Source organism: Podarcis tiliguerta, assembly GCF_965153285.1.
Source record: "Podarcis tiliguerta genome assembly, chromosome: 9".
Lineage (NCBI taxonomy): Eukaryota > Metazoa > Chordata > Lepidosauria > Squamata > Lacertidae > Podarcis > Podarcis tiliguerta.
This window is the reverse complement of record NC_139542.1, coordinates 74,814,459-74,839,732: the sequence shown is the minus strand read 5'-3', so window position 1 is coordinate 74,839,732 and position 25,274 is coordinate 74,814,459. Positions and strand designations below refer to the sequence as shown.

Below are 25,274 nucleotides of genomic sequence, written 5' to 3'. Positions count from 1 at the left end.
AAGATAATTTAACATTGGCAAGAGAAGTGGGGGGGGGGGAATACTTTAAGTCTTGCAGATAGTTTTCCAGCAATCATGCAGGCTTGGAGGGGGGGAGAGAGACAGACAAAGAGAGACAGACAGACAGACAGACAGACAGATCCCCCCTTCCAGGGCCAGCAAACAAATATAAGGGAGTTCAAGATTTGTCCAGGCTCCTGGCATAGCGTGGCAAATGGCACCAGCAATTCCAAGACGATCAGGTTTGCTTCTTCCCAATGAAGTGTGTTTTGTTTGTTTGTTTAAAAAAAAAAAGACAACGTACTCTAAAGCTACCATTACATGAGTCAGGAAAGTCATCCTAGTACAATCCAGAGGTATTCACGGAGGGTGGGGGCACGAATCCCTTGGGAGTCTTGCTCTGCTCCCCCCGGGTGCTGGAGAGGGCGGTGCAGTCCAGAGGCGGGTGCCGCTTACAGCCATGACGGTTTAGGGAAGATCGGGGAGCTGGGTTTTAAATAAAAGATAATAATTTAAAGAGTTGAGTTTGCTCGGAGCTCAGGAGGTCTCATGCAGGGGTCAGGAGCATGCGAAGTCCGTGGGGAGGTGGGGGTGGTAAAAGGAGGCTCTTCTCACGTTTCCACCGGGCTGGGGACCATGCTGTTGGGGGTATCAGGGAGCTGGGAGGACAAGGAGGTCACGTCGCTGCCAGACGAGTTGCCCAAGGAGCCGGACTCTGAGAAGGAGACCTGCGGGGGCGGAGAGAGGGGGCGACAAGGTTGGAGATTAGTCAAGTGATGCCAATCTTGCAGCAGGAGTGAGCGGGGAACCGTTTTTCAGCCGGGGGCCGCACTGCCTTCTAGGCAACCTTCTGGGGGGACACATGCCACTGGGGCAGGGGTAAAGGGGGCTGACCTGAGCTATAGAACAAACTGTGGGAGATGAGCTGCCAAACCTAACAAAAACACATTCTTGCTAGTTAGGATGAGAAGGCGCTAATGTCACAGAGCTGGATTGCTGAGGCAGATACACGGCCCACAGAAACGCAGTTAGCCGAGAGGGCTCTGTGTGGCGCCATTTGCCCTGCTCTCCCGGAGAGGAAGAACAGAGCAGCTCCTCTCCCTGCCGCCCATCAGATGCAGACATGCCTCCCCTCGCTGGAGCTGGGCTTACTGTAAGTATTTTGCCTGCATAGTTTTCACTGCTTCCATTGCTGTGAACCAATAAAGTAAGTTGCTGCCTGATATTTTGTTAAGTGGGGTAAGAATGGGGAAGCCAACTTACTTTGTAGCAGGACTTGCTCAAAACAAGATTTTACAGCTCCGATGCTTTTTATTTTGCTTCCAAGGATGGATTTTTAGAACTCTGTTTAACCCACACATGCAGGTGCCTGGAGGGACAAACTGCAATTTAATTGCATTAAAACTCATCCCACACAGACTCCCCAAAGAGGCTCAGCCAACACCTTTTCTATGGTCTTTGTAACACCAGGTGATGGTGAAGATGTCTTTATTCACGCAGGGAGTTTGGCGGTTTAAATCAGATTGTAATCTGCTCTATGCTTTCTCTGTTGCTTTTTCACTTTAATTTTTATTTTAAAATGATTTTAAGCCACCCAGAGAATATTTATTGATGAAAAGATACAGGAATTTATTTGCCCCAGTTATTTAGTTTTTAAAATTTAACTCCTAGGAGCCTGTCTCCTAGCAGGTGAGACCATTTGCCCCTCTGGGCTGGAATTGCTTACTCCTTCCCACAACATCGCTCCAAGGTTTCAGGCAGAGAAAGCCTTTCCCAAAGTGTGCCACCTCGTCCTTTTTAATATCCTTCTGCATGCAAAGCAGATTCTACGGTCATCAACCCCCAAAAGCTCATCCCGAAAACAGATATCAGTTCATATTGCCAACCCTTTCCTTGTTGCCAGGGCAAACTGAAACACAGCTGAAGGCAGAATGAGAAGCTGCTTTAAAGATATAGTGGATTTGAATGATATCAAAAAGTGTTTTGGGGCAGCACTCAGCAACATTTGATGCCGCTCCCCCAGCCCTCATGCTGCCTTCCCAAAGCTGGCCAGGTGAGGAGGCACTAGGCTTTGGGAAGGAGGCATAGCGCTCTGGCAGGGTCCCCGAAACCTAGTTAGGGCTTGCCCATCTTTGGGACCCTGCCAGAGTCTCTTCTTCGCACTTCCCTGAAGCACTCTTGCAGCTCACTGTGGGATATTTGCAAGGCAGTCAAACCAACAAAGCATGTTTGCTAGACAGGCACATGATCAGAGCTGAAGCTGACAGAGTTTTCCTGTACGTTTGCTAGGCAGAACTCTGAGACAGACACTCCCTCTGTGCCCTGACGGGGGGGGGGGGGCGCATAGCCATGTATAATTACTCACAAGGCTTGCCTCTCTTCACTCTTACCTCTTCATCTCAGCACCAAGTCAGAAAGGTGAGAAGAACCTGCATACCTGAGCTCCATTGCTCAGACATGCTAGACTTAAGCTAGACTTAAGCATGTCTATCTAACTGAATTACCATTTTAAGCCTGTCTGAACAAAGCTGCTGTATCTGTCATTCTGCAACAGAAATGTGGAATGAGTAAATGTTATTTTTACCTTTTACAAGAATGTTTGTATGATTATTGTTTTAAGGGGGAAATACCAGGAGAACCCACTCTGCCTTAAGGCATCCTGGGTTACTTAAACTAAAAGGCTAAAACTAACCTATCTAAGCTTCACTTTTAAGCTATAAAGGGATGCACTCTGCTGAACTTACAAACGTGAGGAAGGAAGGATAATCTCTAATAAATCTATACATGTCTATTCACATCCCTACACGCACTTGGTATGAAAAGCAGGAGCACAATCCAGTGGAATGAAAAGGAACTGAACATGAGGACTCCCAAAGGAATATTGTGAGTGACAGAACCTTCTCCCAAACTGTCAGGATCCCAAACTCTTCATTATTCAAATGTGAGGTGTGCCACTATATATTTCCTAAAAGGACTAAAATTATGGGGAGAAAGTAGGGGGCTCACCATCTGAGCTTCATCAGTTGTGGCCAGACCACACTCACTCACCAAACCCATGAATAATGGAGCTAAATAATGAGTGCAATTAAAGGGCACTGCTTGAAATCACTTGAACTGATTAATTCAAGCACGGTTCCTTAAACACACCTATTACTTAGGGTCAGAAGTTCACAAACTTTGGTCTGTGGGTTGCTGGTAGTCTGTGAGCTCTGTTCAGGTGGTTTTGTGGAAGGCTTGCAGAGCAATGGAGGATCTCTATCCGCAATGCCTTTCCCTCCCACCCTTCTCTTTTCCAACAACATAGATTCAGTCTGAACAGGCTAGATTTATCAAGCAGTAACACTGATTTAGATGTCTGGGGTGTTCTCCAACCCATTCAGGTAACTTGCCATACTGTATCACAAGAGGAGGGAACCTCTGCCCTGGGGCCCAATGTGGCCCCCCAAACATCTCTATTTGGCCCTCAAGACCATTCCCAGGCCACATTCCTTGCACCCCAGCCCTGCTCTGCACACTCGTCAAGTGCTCTTGCCTGACTGTAGCGTGATCCTGCCACTGGGGGGGGGGTAGAGGGGGGTGAATGTATAGCAACTGGACCCCCTGCAAAGGCAAATTTTATACTCCTTTTGCCAGCCACATTTCCCTCTGGCATTGCCTGGCACTGGCTTATGGCACCCAGAAGGAAATGTGGCCCTTGGGCTGCACAAAACACTTTCCCTTCCTTCCTCTAGCAAGTTCTCCCTCCATAAGGCTCTTGGGAAACCAGAAGGGGGGGGTGAGGGTAGAAGGGGAGGCCTTCACCTTTGTCCCAGCATCATCCCTATTCCCCCACAGAGCTACAATTCCCAGAGTGGTTTAACGGCTGATCCCTCTTCCCAATGAACTCTGGAATTGTAGCTCTTGGGAACAGGGGAGGCTTCTATCAACTCTCTGCACCCTTAAGAAACTGCAGTTCCCAGTTTCTGGGGAAGAAGCCATGACTGTTAAAGTGGCACATAATGCTTTCCCTCACGGTCTCCAGTTGCAGAGCCCCTTGAGCCTTTCTCCTGCAAAGAGGAAACTGTTCTGTAAGGAATTTGACAGACTTCCTGCACACTCCTCTCTGTCTAGGCAAAGCTCCAGTGGCAGCTAGGCAGAGCCGGGCTCCATATTTCATAAACTGATGTATAGGACCCATATTTCATTTAGTGGCACTTCCGTTTCTAGCAAATGACCATTTAATTATGCAGGCAGCTCACCCGTCTCAATTCTCCATTATCTTAACTAAATATTACACCAGATTCATTTTTGATTATCCTCTAAAGCATAATCAAGATACAGGAAAGAATGCATTAGGAGGGGGAGAAACCCTTCGATGTGCACACATTCCTCAGTATTCCCTTGTAATTAACGATACAGTTTCACGGGCTTCCCATCAGCAGTTCTGAGCTGTGATCCAGCAGGAGGACAACTCTATTTTAAGCCTGTTCATTTCCATTAGCCTGGCACACCTAACAATGGAAACTGGAATCCAGAGATGCAGTTTTGGCATTGCAGCAAAACATCACAGCTGATGAGCTGAGGCCAATTCACTCATAGCAAGCTGATATATACCAAATCAGAACCCTGGTCCCTCCAGCACAGTACCGTCTGCACTGGCGGGCAGAGGCTCTTCAGGCAAAGATCCTTCCCACCCCCACCTGGAAATGCCAGGACCGAACCCGGGACCCTGAGCTCACCAGCAATAGGCATAGCTTAGCAAGGTGTTAAGCCGCTGCGTGCTCAACAGCAGGCATAGGCAAACTGGGCCCTCCAGATGTTTTGGGACCACAACTCCCATCATCCCTATCTGACAGGACCAGTGGTCAGGGATGGTGGGCACTGTAGTCCCAAAACATCTGGAGGGCCCAGTTTGCCTATGCCTGCTCAAGAGGCAAGTTGAAGTGAACTCACCTATACGTTTTCAGTGTGCCTGTGCTAAGTATTTGACAAAACTGCAGCCTCAGTCCAACACGGAGTTGACATTTTGTATTTACGTCTCTCTCCCTCCAAAATTATCCCTCTTCCTCAAGCATTAACATGACCTTATTCTGCTGTATTCAGGTAGGGCATAAGGCCTTTCTTTCAAATACATCCCAGCAACTTCTTTATCACACAGTTCTGTGAGCACAGTAAGCTGGCTTCTTCATACCACTGGTCCACCTAGTTCAATATTGTTTACACTGACTGGCAGCAGCAGCCCAGGGTTGCAGGTAGGGTGTCTCCCAGCTCTACCTGGAGATGCTAGGGATTGAACCGGGGACCTTCTGCATGCCCTACTGCTGGGCTGCGCCCCTTCCCCATTTTGTCTAGGCATCTACCATTGCCTGAAGACTCTGCCCCAAATGTGCAGGTAAGTGCATCTTACACCACAATCCTAAACATCTGCTCATGATGCCAACATAGGATCACATTTGGTGATGCTGCATTGGGGCGGTTCTTGATGCAACTCCATCCTAACTCCTTTTTAACTAATGGTGCAAGTACTCCAACAAATCATCAAAGGATCCTCTGATGTTGCAGCTGGAACCCAAACTTAGGCACCTGTTCACATACGTATATACATCCAGAGGGCCAGTTTGAATTTATATTAAGCAGCACATACTTCAAACACACCAGCACAGATGAGATTGCACTCAAGATCACTTAACACACCACGAAGCACAATTTGAAGAGCTCTTTCCCTGTCACACAAAAGTAGGAAAAAGCGCTAAAGGGGTCTCAATTCCTGCCCTCTCCATCTTCCCACCTATGTCCACTGTGATCCTCATCCTACACAGAGTGTAGTGATTGTTCGAGAGTGCTTAATCCACAGTACAGAGCATGGATGGTTCTTGTGTTGTGGCTGTCAACCATCGTCCTCCCAACCTCCTTTTGATCCCCAAAAGTCTGAGTCAACACCGAGGAGAATTTGGGTTGAAGCAGGCTTGCTTAGGAGATGCGTCCCAGTCAGGGAGGTGAGCTGGGTGTCAAGGGAACAAGGAGGGCCAGCGGAGCCACGAGGCAGAGTGAGGCAGCTGGCAGGTGGAAGATGCTGGGCCTGCGTGCAGGGAGCTGCAGTACAGAGCTGTGTGCCCCACATGGCCTTCCCTGTGCCCCCAAAGCAATCTGACTGTCCCCACGTGTGGTAGAGGGCACAGCGTTTAAGGAGGAATCAGCTGTTCACATACAGTCTGGGAGTGGGTGGCAATGTTTTTCTTAGGCTTGAGCCACAAAGGCCACGAAGGTGCATCTTCCCCACTCTGCTCCCAAGCTGGTTCAAAGGAAGACCTGGTCCTCTTGGCTGTGTGTTCCCACCTCTCCCGGTCCCTTACCAGTTGCTGGAAGGCTGGCTGGTCCAAGTCGCTCTGCAAGGCGAAGTCACTGAGTGCTTTCCAGGGGGGCTGATAGGTTTGCACCTCCACTGCGTTCCCCTGCACAGCGCTGTCATGGCGGATTGGGCTGCCGGCCACCAGTGGAGTCCCAGTCAGGCCCTGAAGGCTCTTTTGGAGGAGTGAAAAGAAAGGAGCAGTCAGCAAAGACTCAGCCCAACCCACCTGTTCCCAGAGGAAGAATCTGGCAGCAGTGACAGAACTTGGATGCATCATCATGTCCCAATGTCACATCCAGCCATGCGCTACAGATCAATAATAGCACATCACCCCTGGTTCTTTTTAAAAATTATATAGTCACAAGACTTTACAATGAAGCAAAACAATTTCTAAGACTCAGATGCTCACAAAGCAATTCATGGAGGTCTCTTCCCACCCCACCCCCAAAAACACCCACGGAAAGGCTAGGGTATCTGCATATGTGTTGTCAGAAACTTTTTCAGATCCATTGCAAGTCACCTCTTGTCAGTAGATCCCGATCTACCTTTTGCTCACCCTTGTGATAAGCCATGCCTACAGATGCTGAGTGTAAAGGGGCTGACTATGGCTGCTCAGTAGCAAGAATTCTTGACATGTTCAGGGACAATCTCCTGTTTCATATTACTTAGTATTTTGCAAAGCCTTGGACTGAGCCCCACCTCAACCCCCCCACCCCACCCACTGATACTCAGTTGGAAGGCTGGTGTATTTTGGAAAACCCCAATTTGCAGCTGCTTATGACGGCAAAAGGGATGTACCTCGGTCCTCCAGATGTTTTGAGACTACAATTCCCATCATCTCTGACCACTGGTCCTGCTAGCTAGGGATCATGGGAGTTGTAGGCCAAAAACATCTGGAGGGCCGAGGTTGAGGAAGCCTGGGTTAGGGGAGGAGAATTCTCTTACAAAGTGCTCCAAATCAGGGAAGAATGGACAACAGAAAGAAGTGGAAGAACCCAAATGGGGGAGGGGCTAATCAGCAATTAATCATTAATTAATGCTGGATTAGCCTACAAAATCTGGCAGTAAGGAGGGAGGAGAGTGAAAGAAAGTTTCCCTTTATTCTCCTCCTGCCCCAATCCAAATCCTTTCTAATAACCAAACTGGCTTCACCAGCAATAACATATTTTTCCAGAAGGGCAGCAGTTGGTTTTTCCACCTGCCACAAGGAGAGCAAGTGCTCTCCCCCCTCTCATTGATCTGTGGCAGTAATGGAATGAACATTAGATGATTTGGTTTCTAGAGAAATTAAGCAACACTTCCACCTCTGATGGTCAAGATACGTCTCCTGCCTGCCTTCCTGACCCCACTCCTCTCAAGGCTTTCGCCTCCCCCACCTCAAACCCCTTACCCAGATCAAATGTGCTTCACAGTTATTTATAGGGAAGAGCAAAAAGTTTGTTTATTCACTGGCATTTCTACCCCGCTTTTTGCTCCAAGAAGCTCAAGGTGGTCACATGGTTCTGCCCCTCCTCATTAATGCCCCAAACCAACCCTGCAAGGTAGGCTGGGCTGAGCGGCAGCGATTGACCCCCCAAGTCCACCCAGTGAGATTCACGACCAAGCAGGGGAGTTGAACCCTGCTCTCCCAGTGCTAATCCTAACCACTAGGCCACACTGGCTAAATCACATATAGCAGTTTTCTAAAGAGTTTAAAAGGCAAACAAAAGAGGTGGGGGCTAAATTTTGATTCATTTTTCAAACATAATTTTAATATATTAATTTAATCTATTAAAAGTAATAGGATTTATTTATGATGACATTATCTGCTGGTATATCTGCTGCAGAGCCTTAATTGGAATTATATGGGTGGTGGCACTAACAATTGCTCTGGAGGGGGGGAAGCCAAGAAGCAGTTTAAATTAGCATTATCTTCTCATTCTTTTTAATTTGCTTGAGCTTGCCTGGAAGTTTTGCATGAAACCCAATCAAAACAGGGCTCTCTCGGGACAAAATCCCTAAGAAAGTGCCTCCCCTCAAGGCTGGAGCTTCCTGCTGTCATTTTCTACAACGCCCATGAACGTGGTTTTGAAGCCAATTAAAAATATTTTGGGGCTGGGGGTGAACCACCAGGGGAAAATGCAATATTTAATGCCACCGGGGCAATTATTAATTAATCAATAATAAAAACAAAATGGGTGATAACATTCCAGGAGCCAAGTGTTCCCTGCTATGCCGATAACCGTCTCCCGCGAAAACGAAAGCGAAGAGCAAGAGGTTGCGGACTCTTTCGCCCCGACCCTGCGCGAGCCTCGCTGCTCTCCAGCTCGTCCCTTTCGCGGAGACCCCTTTGCGCGTCTGCTAGGAAGGAAGGAAGGAAGGAAGGAAGGAAGGAAGGAAGGAAGGAAGGAAGGAAGGAAGGAAGGAAGGAAGGAAGGAAGGAAGGAAGGAAGGAAGGAAGGAAGGAAGGAAGGAAGGAAGGAAGGAAGGAAGGAAGGAAGGAAGGAAGGAAGGAAGGAAGGAAGGAAGGAAGGAAGGAAGGAAGGAAGGAAGGAAGGAAGGAAGGAAGGAAGGAAGGAAGGAAGGAAGGAAGGAAGGAAGGAAGGAAGGAAGGAAGGAAGGAAGGAAGGAAGGAAGGAAGGAAGGAAGGAAGGAAGGAAGGAAGGAAGCGCCCTGGAGGGCAGCGGGGCCGGGGCCTTACTCCCAGGCAGGCACGTGGCAAAGCAGCCATATATTCCCTCCCTCTCCTCGCCAATTTCACTACAGCCGAAAAGTGACAATTGTTCTAGAAGGGGAAAGCGGGGAAATGGTGGTTGTGGTTTTTTTATACTTCATTTTAACAATAAATGGATGCATTTAGATGGTTTCCCATAACAGTATAGATGGAATGACAAAATCCACCGGGTAATTATTCCACACATTGAGAGTTATTGCATCTTTCCTATTCATTTCAATGTAGTTTACACACAGAGAACCTTTCTGAGAATCCTAATTGTGGAGCTGGGGTGGCCCTCCTCTCTTGGACTAGGTAACCTTTTTCGTTATAGAGTCCTGTGCAGCCCCAGTCTGTGCCCGTTTACTCGGACGTTTCAGTGGGGACACGCTCCCACATAGCTGGGCATTGAGCAGCAGCCTTCACAATATTTCTGTCCTACAAAAGCCCTGTAAAATAGAGGCAATAATACTGTTCCCTAGATTCCAAGGAAGACTACAGTGGTTTGCCGCGGAGGTGGGGGCAGAAAGACTTTTCCGGCTCCTATATTGAAGTAGCGCCAGCCTATCCCCGGCTACTCAGAAGTAAACCCCAATTAAGTGTTCATAGAGGTATTGCTTTAGCCAGTAACAACACAATTTCAACCATGTCTACTCAAAAGTAAGTGTAATCGAATTCAGTGGCGCTTACTCCCAGGCAAAATGGGGTTAGGATTGCACCTGATTTACCCGGGACTCGGGAATAAGTCCCAAGGAACGAAACAGGGCTTTCTTCTCGGCTAGCATTTCACTGTTCGTGACACCGGATCCCTTAATGTGCCCCTTTGTGGGTTTGAAGCGCCCTTCAAAAATAGATTATATATTAAAAGCAAAAACATTATTGTTGTTCTATTTTTAAGATGGGGTGCCAAGTTTATTTAATCGGAACTAAACTAATTTAGCAATAGATTTTGCTCTAAAAACACTTGTTTTTTTTAAGAACTTTCGATTATTAATTTAAAAAAAAAAAAAATTCACCCGAATACATTTCCAGGGACGCTCTAGAGACACATTGTATTAGGGATCTATTAAGAGATCTGGTGTCACGAAACCTTCTCCTAGTCCAGCTTCGAGAAAGGTGGCCTTGTTCAGTTTGTTGTACCAAAAAACGAGAAAGAGTCTTGTGGCGTCTTACTGACCAAGGCACTGGCATCTACATAAAAGGTAATCCAAAACACTGCCAAGCACACGTGTGCGCGCGTGTCTAGGGGTGTTAAGCAGGAGGGGAGAAGGGTCCTAGGGATGTGAAACGCAAAACAAAACAGTCCGTGGTCCCCCACCTGCTGGGATGAAATTGGAAACCTGTTAATACACGTTTGAGTTTCGCTCCGATTAGACCAGATTATAAGGATGTAGCTTCTACAACTGTCACGTACACAACATTTATCTTCCTACATCTTCAGGTGCCGGCGAGCTGAAGCCTTTCAAAAACGAGAGAGATTGGAGAGAGGAAGGGAAGCCCTGCGCCACTTAAGCCCTAGGGGTTCACTGCAGACTGGGCCAATTCACACCGTCCGCGGACGCAAAGCGTGGGTTCGTGCTGGTGGATCAGGCCTGTCCAGAAGCCAGTTTAAATCCTGTCCCCGAACTCTCTAGGAAATCCTCCCCCTTGACTTGGGGACTTGGGTCTCTCGCGACCCCCTAGAAAAGACCCGGCCATTTATTTCAGGGGGGGCGCGGAGTAAGGGAAGGGGCACTTACGGCTTTGTCGCTGTGCTGCTGCTGCTGGAGCTGCTTCATGAGGATGGATTTCTTCTTGTCTTTGCAGCGCTTGTTCTGGAACCAGACGCGGATCACCCGCGGGCTCAGGCCGGTCATCTCCACCAGCTGCTCCTTCATGAGCGCGTCGGGCCGCGGGTTGGCCGCGTAGCAGGTGCGCAGCGTGTGCAGCTGCTTCTCGTTCAGCACAGTCCTCACGCGCGTCGTCTTCTCCGCCTGCTTGTGCACGTGTGGACGCAGGGAGGGTTGGCGCCCGGGCACGGAATCTGCGGGGAGGGAAGATGGCGGGAGAGAGAGAGAGGCTGATCAGGAGGGGGGAGGGAAAATTGCGCCCCCCCCCGGGGGAAAGGTTGGGACGCCCGCCCAGCTAGTTCAACTCAAGCCGCCCCCATGTCCCAGACTGAGAGGCCCTCTGGGTTACCCTTTGTGGCTTTTAGATGTGTTTTAGTTACAATTTTATTGTGTATGCACCGCCGCAGAGAGCTCTTTAAGACGTTCAAAACTATTTCTGGCTATTGTTTCTAACTTATTTTAATGGTCTTATTGTATGGTCTTATATTCCTATTCCTGTAAACCGTAAAATATTTGTATACTTCTGTAATATGATACAGCGGTATACAAATATTTTTATAAATAACTAAATAATTAATAAAGCAATTGTTTTTCCTAGTTCTTCGCAGATCATTAGTTAGTGGACCTGCCGCCTTATACTTTGCGAAGGTCACATTGATACCAAAAATTAACAGCAGCAGCAGCAACAACAACGCAAAACTGAGCCCTTTCTCGGAGGGGGGGGGGGTGACTGGCACCTCAGGACTGGCAGCTCCTCCTCGAGACAGCAGAGGAATTTTACTAGCCCCCCCCCCCCGGGCGCAGTCTAGGAAGAGGCTCAACTCGGGGCCGGAAAGGCAAACGCGGCGTGAAACAACACAAAACAATATCAACACGCGCAGCTTCTAAACTGCCATTTAGTTGTACAATAATTGCACACCCCATAACTAAGTCTCTGGGAGGGATTGCCGCCCCCCAAAGAAAACGCACCACAAGGGAGGGAGACCACTGGGCAGCGTTTGCACAGTCTCCCCGCTGCCACTCGCTTCCCGCAGGTCCGGCCCGGAGCGGCCGCTGGCCTGGAAGGGGGCTCCCGTCTCCCGGCGGAGGGCGCCTCTCCGCCCAGCACCCCCGACCCCCGACCCCGCCCGGAGCCCTGTCTCCTCCTCGGCACATCAGGCAAAGCTTTCCCACTGAAGATCAAAATAATAATTAAAGAACTGGTTGTACAAGGAGTTGCTATTCCTGTATTATTATTATTATTATTATTTATTTTATTATTATTAGCCAAGTCTAACAAATAACCACGAATCTTCTCAGAAAAGGACCAACTTGAAAGAAACATGTTTAAATTAAAATATAGTAGTAGGAGTAGTAGCAATATTATTATTAATAATAATAATAATAATAATACTTTCGGCCTTGTCCCCCCCCCCCCCCGCACACACTCCACAGGTTCTCCAAATAATGTTAAAGATGTCATTTCAAACGCACAAGCCGAGGGTTGGAGAGGGACTCAGGAGAGGCTGGGCTTGAATTTCGCAAGGTTTGTCTCTATGCACACACACACACACACACACACACACACACAAATATCGATCAGACTGCGCAAAAATCAAGCTACACCAAAGAGAGAGTTTAGACCAATAAATCCGATCGTTGCAATTATTACTATTATTCTATTTTTTATTAAACAAATCCCAAGCTAATGTTGGCCTCGAATATTTACGTCCTTTTAAAAAGGTGCGCGTGTGCGGGGGTCGGGCGGGGGGATTTAGCTCAGCAATGACTCAGATGACAGCCCGGCGTTAAAAGGAGACGCATCAGATGTCACACAAAACAGATGTCGGGGGCGGGGGGGGGGGCGACCGGGCGGCGGGAGAGGAAAGCCGAGACAAACGGAATTGCCTGCACTTTCCGCCCTGGGAGCCGCGGCCTCCGGGCGAGGAACCGGCTGCAACAGGCAGACGCTTTGCGGCAAATGTTAAGAGACGGATTGAAAATGAGTCGTCGTCGTCGTCGTCGTCGTCATCCCACCGCAACGCTTTTAAAACTAAATCGTTCATTTATTTATCTGTTTATTAGATTGCTATATTATTCTAAACCCGCGTCTTTGGAAGGTACAGGTACAATGCATCATATACAGATGATTATGATAATAAAAATAACTAATAAAAAAAACCTACAACAAGTCAATGGTAGTTTCTGTGGTTTGGAGATGAAGGAAGGAAGGAAGGAAGGAAGGAAGGAAGGAACTGTCCCTGTGTTAAGGAATTGCCAGCACAATCTTATTATTCATGTATGTCTACTTGGGAGTAAGCCTCACTGTATTGAATTTGGCTTGCTCCCTTGTAAGTGAACCCAACGTCAGAGAACTCGAGGCTGAAATGTTTAATTCACTTACTCGAGAGTAAGCCTCAGGATGGAGCAGTGAAATTTCCTTCTGCGTAAACACCAGAGTGTTGCTCAGTTCAGTTGCAAAGCCAGCCTCGCTGTCCGGGGGGAGGACGGGGACTTTAGTTCTAAGCAAATCCGGGGAGGTTTGGGCTGTAAGAATAGTAAAAGGAGTTCCCGTGTCTAACTTTTGAAATCTATTTTTGTTCTTGTTCTTGTTTTGTTTTTGTTTTTTTAAAGATGAACGGAAATCTGGTTAGACGCTGTTCCCCAAATTTTGTTTCAAACCTGATACATGGGCTCTGATTAAATCGAGAGTAAATGAACAGCATCAATGTTTTGAGGGCGAGAAGGGTAAAACAAACATATTTTCTTCTGTTTCTAACCCCGCCTCCTCCCCTTAATCACTTAAGATCCCAGGACAATTTGCAAAAATTACATTAAAGCAATAAATTTAAGTAGCCCGTGTGAAAAGCAATTAAAATCCCAACATTCAAAAAGAGTACGTACGTATGTATGGTATACATTAATTCCGAAAACTAACCGTGGGGGTAATAGTGTCTTTATTAGGACTAATTCAACAGTCACAAAGGAAGGAATCCCCGCGCTGTTGAGTGGGATTTCCCCCGCCCCGCGTGGAGAAATAGAGTTATCTGAAATTTAATAAATTAATTGAGTGCGAGACACAACTTTCTGTGTTTACACCGCGATCCTGTTTCCTGAAGAAGCAAGTCCCCCGCCCCATTCAGCGGGACTTGCCTGCCTGGCAACTCGAATCAGCTCTGCTTGGGGGTTTAGGTTTGAAAAGAAACTTTGCTGCCGGCTGCCTGTGCTCTCTCTTGCGCGGCCCCCTTTTCTCCGCGGAGGGGCCGAGGGACGCGTTCCCCCAGCTGGTGTGCGAGAGAAACAGAGAGGGTTACTTTGCCTCCACTCCGAGGCAGGGAAGGGAAGCCCCCTGCCCAGGCCCGGAGGGGTATATTTTATCTGGTCCCCCCACTCTGGTTTTCCTAAAAAGCCCTCAGCGGTGGAGACTGGGCTGTCCAACGAGGTCCAAACGCAGGACGAGAACCTGCGCCTTCAACAAAATCTGGAAGCTCTCCCCCTGTATTTTGGACCTCCCTGCCTTTATTGTTATTCACGTGTGTAACGGGGGGGGGGGGGGGGGGACTAAGACCAAGGTTTGCCACTGGGAGAGGCTGGAGGAACGGGATTCAGACAGAATCCATTCACCCAACACTCCTACGTCTGTGGGCCCACCATTTAAAGCAGACACGCACACACAGCCCGCAAATGATCTGGGAACTGCAGTGCTTGGATGCACTGAACTACAGCTCCCGGGTTCTTTAAGGAGACTGCTTCAAATGTGTCGCACTCACAGTACATTCCCTAGAAGTGAGCAGGATCCACTTTCTTCAAAGTATTGACTTTGGGGGGGGGGGTCAGTGGGTTCACCATCACCTCCGCACGTCTTCTCTGTAGGTTTAACAGAGGCTAACTGAACAAAGCAAGATTAAGTGCGTGGGGGGGGGGCGGGGGCGGGGGGCTCCCATCAGACCAGAGCTGGAGAGTATCAAAAGTTTGGGACATATACTCCTTCCTAACTCTGGATAAGTGGCAAGATTCTCTCCATTTCCCCCAGGGATGTTTCGGAGCCCCCTCCCTGGCTGGCGCGGTCTCTCCCAAGCAGAAAAGGGCAAGAGACGGGGGGGGGGGACGGGAGAGGGAGGGTCCTTGTTCCTCCTTTTATTTTCTCTGTCCTACTCCATTTTGCAAGCGCTTGGAGGCAAAGGATCTTCGCTATTTGGTTCGCCTACTGGGGTACTTTCACGCCTCCCCTGACCTGTTGATGACAGCCGAAGTGATTGCATTCGGTCTCTTAAGCTAAATCCATCTGTTCGTCTGAGAGGAGCCTCAATACACGCGTGTGTAGAGTGCATGGGTGGATCCAGAAAGGGTCTGCTGTTTGGAAAGACTCCTAGGACAGAAAGAGTTCCGTCGGCTGTTGCGGAGGTTGGGAAAGGAGAAGGCGGGGAGGCTAGAAGATGAAGGAGTTGTGGACAGAGAAAAGAGAGAATCAGAAACGAAGGAACAGAGGGGGAACGTGAGAAAGGAGTCAGGGCGGAGGGAGGGAGGGAAGGAAGGAAGGAAGGAAGGAAGGAGCGTTAGCTGAGGTTTCTACATTGCAGGGGGTTGGACTAGATGACCCTGGGACCCCTTCCAGCTCTCCAGTTCCCCGGTTCTCTGCTGGGGCGCCCGCCTACCTGCGAGCTGGAGGCCCTGCCGGGCGCCTTGGAGGTGTCCGGGGCTGCGCGGGGGACTCTCGGCCGACCCGGCCCGGTCGACGAGGAGGCTGTGGTCGGCGCGGCAGAGCAGCTCGTGGTCCCGCAGCGAGAACTCGTCTCCCGGCAGGAGCTGCCGGCTGCACACCGAGCAACGGAAGCACTCCAGGTGGTAGACGTTGTCCCGGGCGCGCATCACCAGGTCGCTGCTGCTGAAGCCCGACGCGCACTTGGCGCACTTGATGCCGAAGAGCCTGCGGGGAGGGGGAGGGGGCAGCCGTCAGCGGGGGGGGGGGGGGGAAGGGGCACCACGGGCTCCGCCACCCCTCGCAACCCCCCCGCGGCCTGGCAGGGACTGGGTGGCCCTGGGGCCCCTTCCGGCCCTCCCATGCTGTGGTCCCAGGGCGGCCCAGGTGAGCGGCGCGGGCTGCACCGCAGTTACCCCCGCAACCTCTTCCAGGCCGGAACCTGGCGTTTCCCTCCGCTCACTTAACGACAGGCAGCAGTAAGAAGGAAAGGACCAGCCCTGGCGGCCTCTTGGAAGGCTGCTATTAGGGATACTCGAACGCTATCCGTAAAGGTATCCATCGTTAAGCATTTGAAGATGTGTAAGCTCCTCGAGGCGGGGACCTAGGCTGCCAAAGCCGCGAAATTAATAACGGACAACTTCAGCTCGGCAGCTCTTATGGTATACTATGATAAATAACGATTCAGATTTCAAGCCTCTTCAGACAGAGACCTAAGTTGCAGAATAATCAAATAAGAAGAATCGGCCTCTCTCGGCCTCAGTTACGGAGAGTCCGTTCCGCCTTCCCATTGGCACACTGGCTATTAGCCGTCCTTCTTGCCCAGCTGGCTTTGGGGTGCCCAGGAATTTGTCAGGCCGGCATGTCTGACCCAGGCAAAGCTTGGCACAGCGTAGATCGGAAATGAAAAAAACAAATAAGCGGCACCGCTTAGGATAAGCTGGAGCAATAAAAGAAAATTAAGCCACATGGGGGGGGGGGGTTGGACGAGATGACCCTTGGGAGTCTCTCCAGCTCTACAAATCTATGAAATCCCCCGCTTTCCCGCCCTCCGAACTCTATGTGAAATGTCTCGCTCTTATCGCATCTGTCGGGTGGGAAAGCACCAAGAGAGGATTGTGAAAAATGAGGCTTCCACAGGCGAGTCTTTCTCTGGACTTCCGGCCGTCCTGAGTTCAAAGACCAAAAGACATCCCTCCATCCTCTGTGGCCTGAAATCCCCCCCCCCCCCCGCAAGCAAGATTTCAACAACATAGAGAAGAGAGGGAAGGGGGAGAAGAAATTTGCCAAAATAAAGCAAACATTTGCAAACAATTAATCGAATAAATAAAAGGGGGTTGTGTAACAAAAAAGGCTCCGAAGACGAGGAAAGAAAACGAAAGGGAAGCGGGGGGAACTGGATTTGCTAGGCGTGTTTTTCCTTCCGCTCGGTGGGCGTCCCGCTCCGAGAGGGGGAGGAGGTAATCATCACCTGATATAATCCCTTTTACAGTACGTTTTGCCATCTCTCACAAAACAAGTGCAGGTCTCGTCCAAATACTGGCTACAATCCGCGCATTTCAGGCACGCCGCGTGCCACTCCAGGTCCGGGGAGACCTTCAGGATGTACTGGTCGTGGATTTCGCTCCCGCAGCCCACGCACATGGCAATCCCGGGTTTCTCTGCCGGTGGAAAGGAGCAAAGGACACTAAGAACGGACAGAACCTCTCATCAGGACTTTCTGGAAAGGGGGGCGGGAAACAAGTTTTCTTTTTTAAAAAAACAATCAGTCTAACACCAAACCAAATCAATCCGTATAATTTAACCCCAAATCAGGCACCGGTGACTACAAGAGGTTTGGGCGCTGCGGCGGCACCTCTTTTATAAATCAACGCCCCAGCAAAGCAGGGGGATAAAAAGAAGAACGGAAGAACTCGGGGAATTTTGCATCTTTGACTTTTCCGTATATAACTTTGTTTTCCGACTGCACCGCAGAAACTAAAAGCAAACGGCCACGTATTTAATACGCCCAGAAGAAATGAAGAAAAGAGAATCTGGGAATCTTTCCATGACTTCGTTGTATTATCATAATTGCTATCTTTATAGTTATTGCTAATTCTCCCTACAGTTTTCTGGAGGATCGTTCAAGTGTTGGGCGACAAGCCCCGAATAAAAACACACTCGTTTAAAAATAAACCAGCAGCAAATTCTGCAACTGCCAGGTTTTGATAAGAATCCAGGAACGAAAAGGCAAGCGGTGGCGTAAAGGAGAGGGGGAAATTTATGCTTATAAATGCATATCTATATACATAGCCGTAGATATATAGATGGAGCCCTTTTAGAATATTTGTTCTGTTCGGCCATCTCCCCGCCCTCCGCGAAAGGGGTTTGCAAAAGCAAAGCCCTCGCAAGAAACCACATTCCGATGCACCCCGATCTTTACGCACAAGATCCCGACCAGAGAGAGAGCAAGAACTGGAGCCACTTACTTTTGGAATGATCCCCCATAGCACCCAGGAAAGAATAAGGGAAGAGAATGTCCACCATGCAGAAGGCGAGGCGGGGAAGCGCTGGGATTCGGCAAGGGGGCGGGGGTCCAAGGGGCTGCCCACCCCACCGCCGGCCGCTGCCCAACTAACTCTTCCAGCCCCGCCGCGCGGGGAGGGCAGCGCGCTCGGGCCAGGCGCAGCATGACGTCAGCACGCCGCGGACCACCCCCCTCGCGGGGCGGGGCGCTGACCTCACCCGGCTGCTCCCGGCCCCGGAGGCCATTGGCCGAGAGGACGGCGGCGAGCGCGGATTGGCCCGCGGTGAACAATGGGAGGCGGGAGGCGGGGGCGCCGGGACGGGAGGGGGGGCGAGAGGGGCTTCCCCTCCGCCCGCCTCTCTCTCTCTCTCTCGCTCGCCCCTCGAGGGCGGCCAAAGGGGCTTCTTCCCGGCCAGCCCCTCGAGTTTCCCGGCGCTGCTTCGCCGCCTCCTCCGTCGGAAGGGGCCTCGCTCGGAGTCCGGGCTGCTAAGCGGAGCCCCTCCTGCGCCCCTCCCGGGGCAGCGCCCGGCCTGAAACCCCGGGGCGTCGTGCCGAGAGGCGGAGCGGGCAGCGCGGAGCTGAGCCGGGAGAAGGAGGCCGGCGCCGGGCAGGCCTGCGGGCGTCCCCTGCGCACCAGCGCAGTCCCACAGCAGCATCCTTACCCAGAAGTAAGTCCCATCGAGCCCAGGCGGACTCCTTCCCTCCCTCGTCTCCCGGCGCCGCGAAGCGGGCTGGGCAACCCGGACTGCTTGGGAATCTGCCTGCCCCGGATGGCGCTGGGAAGCGTGGAAAAGTCCGTGTTTTTCTTTCGTATTTTCTCTTCCCCGTTTCCTTCCCTAGACAAATCCCGGCATATTTTCTAGATTTCTTGGTGTTTTATCCCAGTTCATTTACTGTGTTCTTAAAATCACAACTTTCTCCCCGCTGCTTACTTGACCCATGGAAATGGTTAAACTCCTGTCATGTTGCAGCCTCGGGACTCGGAGAAGCCGCAACAATCCGCCTAGAAAATTTGTTTATTTGTTTCTCCCCCCGGTAAGCCGGCCAGCCTTATCAGAAACAGAACTGCCCGCAACTCCACGTGTTCAAGCGTTTCTTGAGTTTGGAAACACGTTTCCGAAGAGAAGGTTCCTTCTTTTGGATTTTTTTTTTTAAAAAACCCTCTGTGTTTCTTTTTAAAATCCGTTAATTAAAAGTGGCAGGAATAAAAACCTTGGGAATGTTTTGGATGTTATTTTATTAACAAACCGGATGCAACTCGCCCCTAATTTTATTCAAACGAAAGGTTTCTGATTTCAGTTCGCTTCTCTTGAACCAGAAGCCTTTCGGCTCTCCTGGTTTGCGAGGCGCCAGAAATTAATAGACACAAGGCTCCTAACAGAGCTAATTCCGTGACCTGCTTTCCATATATTTAAATCTTTTTCTCTCCCCACATCTTTTTAAGAAAATGGTGGGGATGTGGCGTGTGGGAAAGGGACTTTCTAGCATAGCCAGAAGCTGTTTCGATGGTCATAGACACAAAGTAAATTTGGTGACAGAAATCGTCTTTAGTTGGTAGCGCGTGCAGGTTTTATTATTACACAGAAATCTTCGTCAGGCAAACCAGAAATTTAGTGAAACATTTGAACTTTCAAACCAACTGAAGTTGTTTCGATAAAATCTACACCAGCTCAATCCGTACTAACGAAACTATTGCCCAGAACTGCTTGGTAGAGTTTTCCTTCAAGGAGTGGGCTACCTTAAGGTCTAGCCACTTTATTTAGTATATATTTAGTATTTATAGTTTTATAGAACAGCATTATATTGTTATATTAGGATAGGATTACACTTGTTTGGTATTATGCATGCCTATGCGCGCTTCTCTGAAATCCGTGCAGTTTACTCCCAGGTATAGGAAGGCATCAAGATGTGAAATACGTTTTTAAAAAAATAATGTTTGTTTCTCCCTCCTCTTCACATAATGGTATCGACAACTCTATATTTTAATAGGACATAACTCCCACATGTAATTTACTGATTTCAAAACTTCTTAAATTATAAATTAATATTACCATTATCCATGAAGTTAGGAATAGTCAGAGTGCATATTCAGGCCCCATGGCATATATATATCCTATGGGTTTTTTGCGGGCGCCTGCCTGCCTGCCCGCCCTCCCCAAGCCCGCCCTCGAGCTCAGTGTGTTCAGAGGAGGCCCTCTCCCCTCCGCAGGGACCAATTCGCGCCCCGATCGGACCCCGGGCGAGCTCTTCTCCCTCCTGCCTTTCGCTCGGGCGCAACAGGGAGCTCTGCCGGGAGCGCAGCTCCGGCGCCCCAGGCGGGAAGCAGCCGCGGATCCGCCCAGCAAGAGGCGCGCCGGCCTGAATAGCGCCGAGCCTGGAGGAGCAGCTCCGAGCGAGGGAGCCTCCTGCGAAAGGAGCCGGGCCCGGGGAGCGGAGGAACAAAACGGCCCGCAGCTAAGCAGAGATGAACCTGCTGCTGCATCAATTTGCATTTTTAAGTTGTTGCGGCCTTAGGATAAAAGGCGGATATGAATGAATTGAATGTTTGGAGACAGGGCTCACCTCTTGGCCCCCCTAGACAAAGCTCAAGCAGCGGATCTGCAGGTAGGTCTCTAGGTGATTTGCAGTATTGGCAAAAGGGTTTTGCTTCTATCTGGTTCTCCCCCTCCTCGCCTGAATCCCCGCAACAACCCTGGTTCGGCTGAGAGGCCCCGCGCGGGCTTGATTGCGGAGGGGAGATTTGAACCCGGGTCTTTCCCAGGTCCTAGTCCCTCACGAACCACTGCACCAAACTGGCGCCCCATAACAGAGGCCTGTCAGTTTCCCACAAGAGCCAACCAGGCCAGGGGGCGACAAAAGCTGGATCAGGACCTACAAGGGATTTGCAGTATTGGCAAAAATTCTTATTCTGATCATATTTACCACTGTGTTTTTTTGTTTACCATCTTTATATCATGTCTTTCCTCCAAGGAGCTCAAGGCAAGTATTTTTAGTGGCTGCCTCTCCTCCCACCCAATAAAAGCAAGGCTAGGAGATCACCTGTGATTTGTGTACGCCATCCCTCCCACCTTTAACTACACTCTAGTTCCGTCACCTTCACATTTCCTGCCCAGAGCTGTCCTCTTCCACTTCTACCAGCCTACCTCACAGGGTGGCTTTTTTGGAGGGGGGAGGGGGTTGAAAGTGGCCATGACCTTTATTGGTTACAATAAATAATAGAGACACAGGCTTCCACAATTTTACTTCTGTTGTTGTTGTAACAAAGTAATAATAAATAAATAGAAACAGAAATGTGCACCCCACCCCCTGGACCATTCCATTATAACTATCTATCTAACAAAGACCTTCCATATCTCCTCAAAATCATTTCTCCTACATATTCCCCATCTTACCTTAACAGCACGTGTTAATTTATCATTAATAGCTATATCCCACACCTCTTTATACCATTCTTCCATTTTATATTCTGCTTGCCCCTTCCACTTCCTGGCTAGAATAACTTGTGCAGCTGCCAATACATTTGTGAGCAAGTCCTTCACAGCCTGCGAACCTTCCACCACATTGTAAACTGATAAGAATGCTTCCTCTGGACTTTCGGTCAGCTTTAACCCTGTGATTTCTGTTATCTCCTTAAATGGGTAAAGGTAAAGGTACCCCTGCCCATTCGGGCCAGTCTTGCCAGACTCTAGGGTTGTGCGCTCATCTCACTCTAGAGGCTGGGGGCCAGCGCTGTCCGGAGACACTTCCGGGTCACGTGGCCAGCGTGACGAAGCTGCTCTGGCGAACCGGCACCAGAGCAGCACACAGAACGCCGTTTACCTTCCCGCTATAAAGCGGTACCTATTTATCTACTTGCACTTAAGGGTACTTTCGAACTGCTAGGTGGGCAGGAGCTGGGACCGAACGACGGGAGTGCACCCCGCCATGGGGATTCGAACCGCCGACCATGCAATCGACAAGTCCTAGGCGCTGAGGTTTTACCGACAGCGCCACCCGCGTCCCTATCTCCTTAAATACCCTTTGCCAAAAAGTTCGTATGTATTTACACCTCCACCACATGTGAATGTAAGTCATCCTGGCATCCCCTCCAACATAACGCCAAATATTCCTTGTTTAATTGATTTAATGGTGTGAAGTACCATCTCCATACTAACTTGTAGTAATTTTATTTTCTCCACCCAATCCTTTATTTTAAGTATTTTATTCTTTTTTGCTTTTTCAATTTCCTTTTTTTCAATTTACTGGAAATCTTCTATCACTACCACCGGAGTTAGTGGGGAATTTACTGGTACCAAATCTAAAGAACTTTTAACTGAGTTAAGATTAAAAAAGGATGTGTACAAAAAATGGAAAAGAGGGGAAACCACCAAAGAGGAATTCAAACAAATAGCCAGCACGTGTAGATACAAAGTCAGAAAAGCTAAATCACAGAATGAACTCAGGCTTGCTAGAGAGGTTAAAAGCAACAAAAAAGGCTTTTATGGGTATGTTCGTAGCAAAAGGAAGAACAAAGAAACAGTGGAGGAGAAGATGGTGAAATGCAAACAGGGGACACAGAAAGGGCTGAACTCCTCAATGCCTTCTTTGCCTCAGTCTTCTCCGATAAAGAAAACAATGCCCGACCTGAAGAATTTGGAGCAAATGATTCAGCAGAGGAAACACAGCCCAGAATAACTAAGGAGATAGTACAAGAATACTTGGCTAGTTTAGATGTATTCAAGACTCCAGGGCCAGATGAACTGCATCCAAGAGTATTAAAAGAACTGGCAGATGTGATCTCAGAACCACTGGCAGTCATCTTTGAGAATTCCTGGAGAACAGGCGAAGTCCCGGCAGACTGGAGGAGGGCAAATGTTGTCCCTATTTTCAAAAAGGGGGAAAGAGAGGACCCAAATAATTACCGCCCAGTCAGTCTGACATCAATACCAGGGAAGATTCTGGAGCAGATCATTAAGCAAACAGTCTGTGAGCACCTAGAAAGGAATGCTGTGATCACCAATAGTCAGCATGGATTTCTGAAAAATAAGTCATGTCAGACTAACCTGATCTCGTTTTTTGACAGAATTACAAGCCTGGTAGATGAAGGGAACGCAGTGGATGTAGCCTGCCTTGATTTCAGCAAGGCATTTGACAAGGTGCCCCATGATATTCTTGTAAAGAAGCTGGTAAAATGTGGTCTTGACTATGCTACCACTCAGTGGATTTGTAACTGGCTGACTGACCGAACCCAAAGGGTGCTCATCAATGGTTCCTCTTCATCCTGGAGAAGAGTGACTAGTGGGGTGCCACAGGGTTCTGTCTTGGGCCCGGTCTTATTCAACATCTTTATCAACGACTTGGAGGATGGACTCAAGGGCATCCTGATCAAATTTGCAGATGACACCAAACTGGGAGGGGTGGCTAACACCCCAAAGGACAGGATCACACTTCAAAACGACCTTGACAGATTAGAGAACTGGGCAAAAACAAACAAGATGAACTTTAACAGGGAGAAATGTAAAGTATTGCACTTGGGCAAAAAAAATGAGAGGCACAAATACAAGATGGGTGACACCTGGCTTGAGAGCAGTACATGTGGAAAGGATCTAGGAGTCTTGGTTGACCACAAACTTGACATGAGCCAACAGTGTGACGCGGCAGCTAAAAAAGCCAATGCAATTCTGGGCTGCATCAATAGGAGTATAGCATCTAGATCAAGGGAAGTAATAGTGCCACTGTATTCTGCTCTGGTCAGACCTCACCTGGAGTACTGTGTCCAGTTCTGGGCACCACAGTTCAAGAAGGACACTGACAAACTGGAACGTGTCCAGAGGAGGGCAACCAAAATGGTCAAAGGCCTGGAAACGATGCCTTATGAGGAACGGCTAAGGGAGCTGGGCATGTTTAGCCTGGAGAAGAGGAGGTTAAGGGGTGATATGATAGCCATGTTCAAATTTATAAAAGGATGTCACATGGAGGAGGGAGAAAGGTAGTTTTCTGCTGCTCCAGAGAAGCGGACACGGAGCAATGGATCCAAACTACAGTACAAGAAAGAAGATTCCACCTAAACATTAGGAAGAACTTCCTGACAGTAAGAGCTGTTCGACAGTGGAATTTGCTGCCAAGGAGTGTGGTGGAGTCTCCTTCTTTGGACGTCTTTAAGCAGAGGCTTGACAGCCATATGTCAGGAGTGCTCTGATGGTGTTTCCTGCTTGGCAGGGGGTTGGACTCGATGGCCCTTGTGGTTTCTTCCAACTCTATGATTCTATGATTCTATTATTTTTCTCTTGTTCTAAATTTTCTAAGTTTCTTGTTCTATTTATTCCCAAATACTTTATTACATTTCTTAGTTTTACGTATATCTATTTTTATCCTAATTTTTTTTCATTTTTAATCTTCGTCATAATTAAATATAACAATCTCTGATTTGAATCAATTAATTTGCGACACTGTTATTTCTCCCCCCAAAAAACCAAATGTGTTTCTATTACCTGCATATTTTCCAGGGGATTTTTTTTTGTTAGCAAGGTGTCATCTGAAAATAAGCTTATTTTCTCCTTTCCTTTATTGTATATTCCTTTTATATTTCCATCTTCTCTAATTACATTGGCCAGAGTCTCAATGACCAATACAAATAAAATTGGGGAAAGGGGGCATCCTTTGTTGTTTGTTCTGTTATACCATCATTCACTATGAAATATGCCTTGTTCATCAAGTATAATTGATTTCTTAATGCTTTAAATAGTTCTGCAAATCCTAAACTTTCTATAATCATTTTTAACGCCGGCCATTCTATACAGTCAAAAGCCTTAAAGATAGCCAATGCTACTATACCAACTTTCAATTTATTTCTTCTTATATCTATTTTATTCAACACTTTTCCTATTAAACTAGACATCTGTCTTTCTGCTACAAAACCACATTGGTTTTTATTTATATATTTATACATGAAATTATTCATACTTTTCCCCATTATTAAGGTCAATATTTTACCATCTTGATTTATTAGAGAAATTGGCCTGTACAATCCTGGGTCCTTCAAATCTTTTCCTAGTTTTGGCATTAAGCTAATTATTGATTGTTCCCACAATGGTGAGATCCTCTCGCCCTCTATTACTGAATTATATACTCCTTCAATTTAGGAACCATTTTCAAAAAAATACCTTATAATATTCCGTTCCCAATCCATCTGTTCCTGGGACTTTACCCCCTTTTAGTTTCCCTATACTGTAACTTCCTCTATTTCTTTTTCTGAAATTGGT

General features: G+C 48.5%; 1 protein-coding gene across 2 annotated transcripts; it reads right to left on the bottom strand.

The window, feature by feature from the left end:
- Nucleotides 1-289: 289 nt before the first annotated feature.
- ISL2 (ISL LIM homeobox 2) lies at nucleotides 290-18,126 on the bottom strand. Of its 2 annotated transcripts, none has more exons than XM_083398052.1 (7): nucleotides 17,996-18,126; nucleotides 16,999-17,188; nucleotides 15,484-15,755; nucleotides 10,760-11,043; nucleotides 6,333-6,500; nucleotides 616-728; nucleotides 290-486 (listed from the first exon to the last, which is right to left on the bottom strand). In XM_083398052.1, exons 1-7 carry the CDS (start codon nucleotides 18,051-18,053, stop codon nucleotides 453-455), a joined length of 1,119 nt encoding a protein of 372 aa, XP_083254178.1. In that variant the 5' UTR covers nucleotides 18,054-18,126; the 3' UTR covers nucleotides 290-452. The 2 variants fall into 2 exon arrangements, with proteins under 2 accessions (XP_083254178.1, XP_083254179.1); XM_083398053.1 differs by having other exon boundaries at nucleotides 16,999-17,247; nucleotides 17,996-18,061.
- Between the last annotated feature and the right edge of the window lie 7,148 nt (nucleotides 18,127-25,274).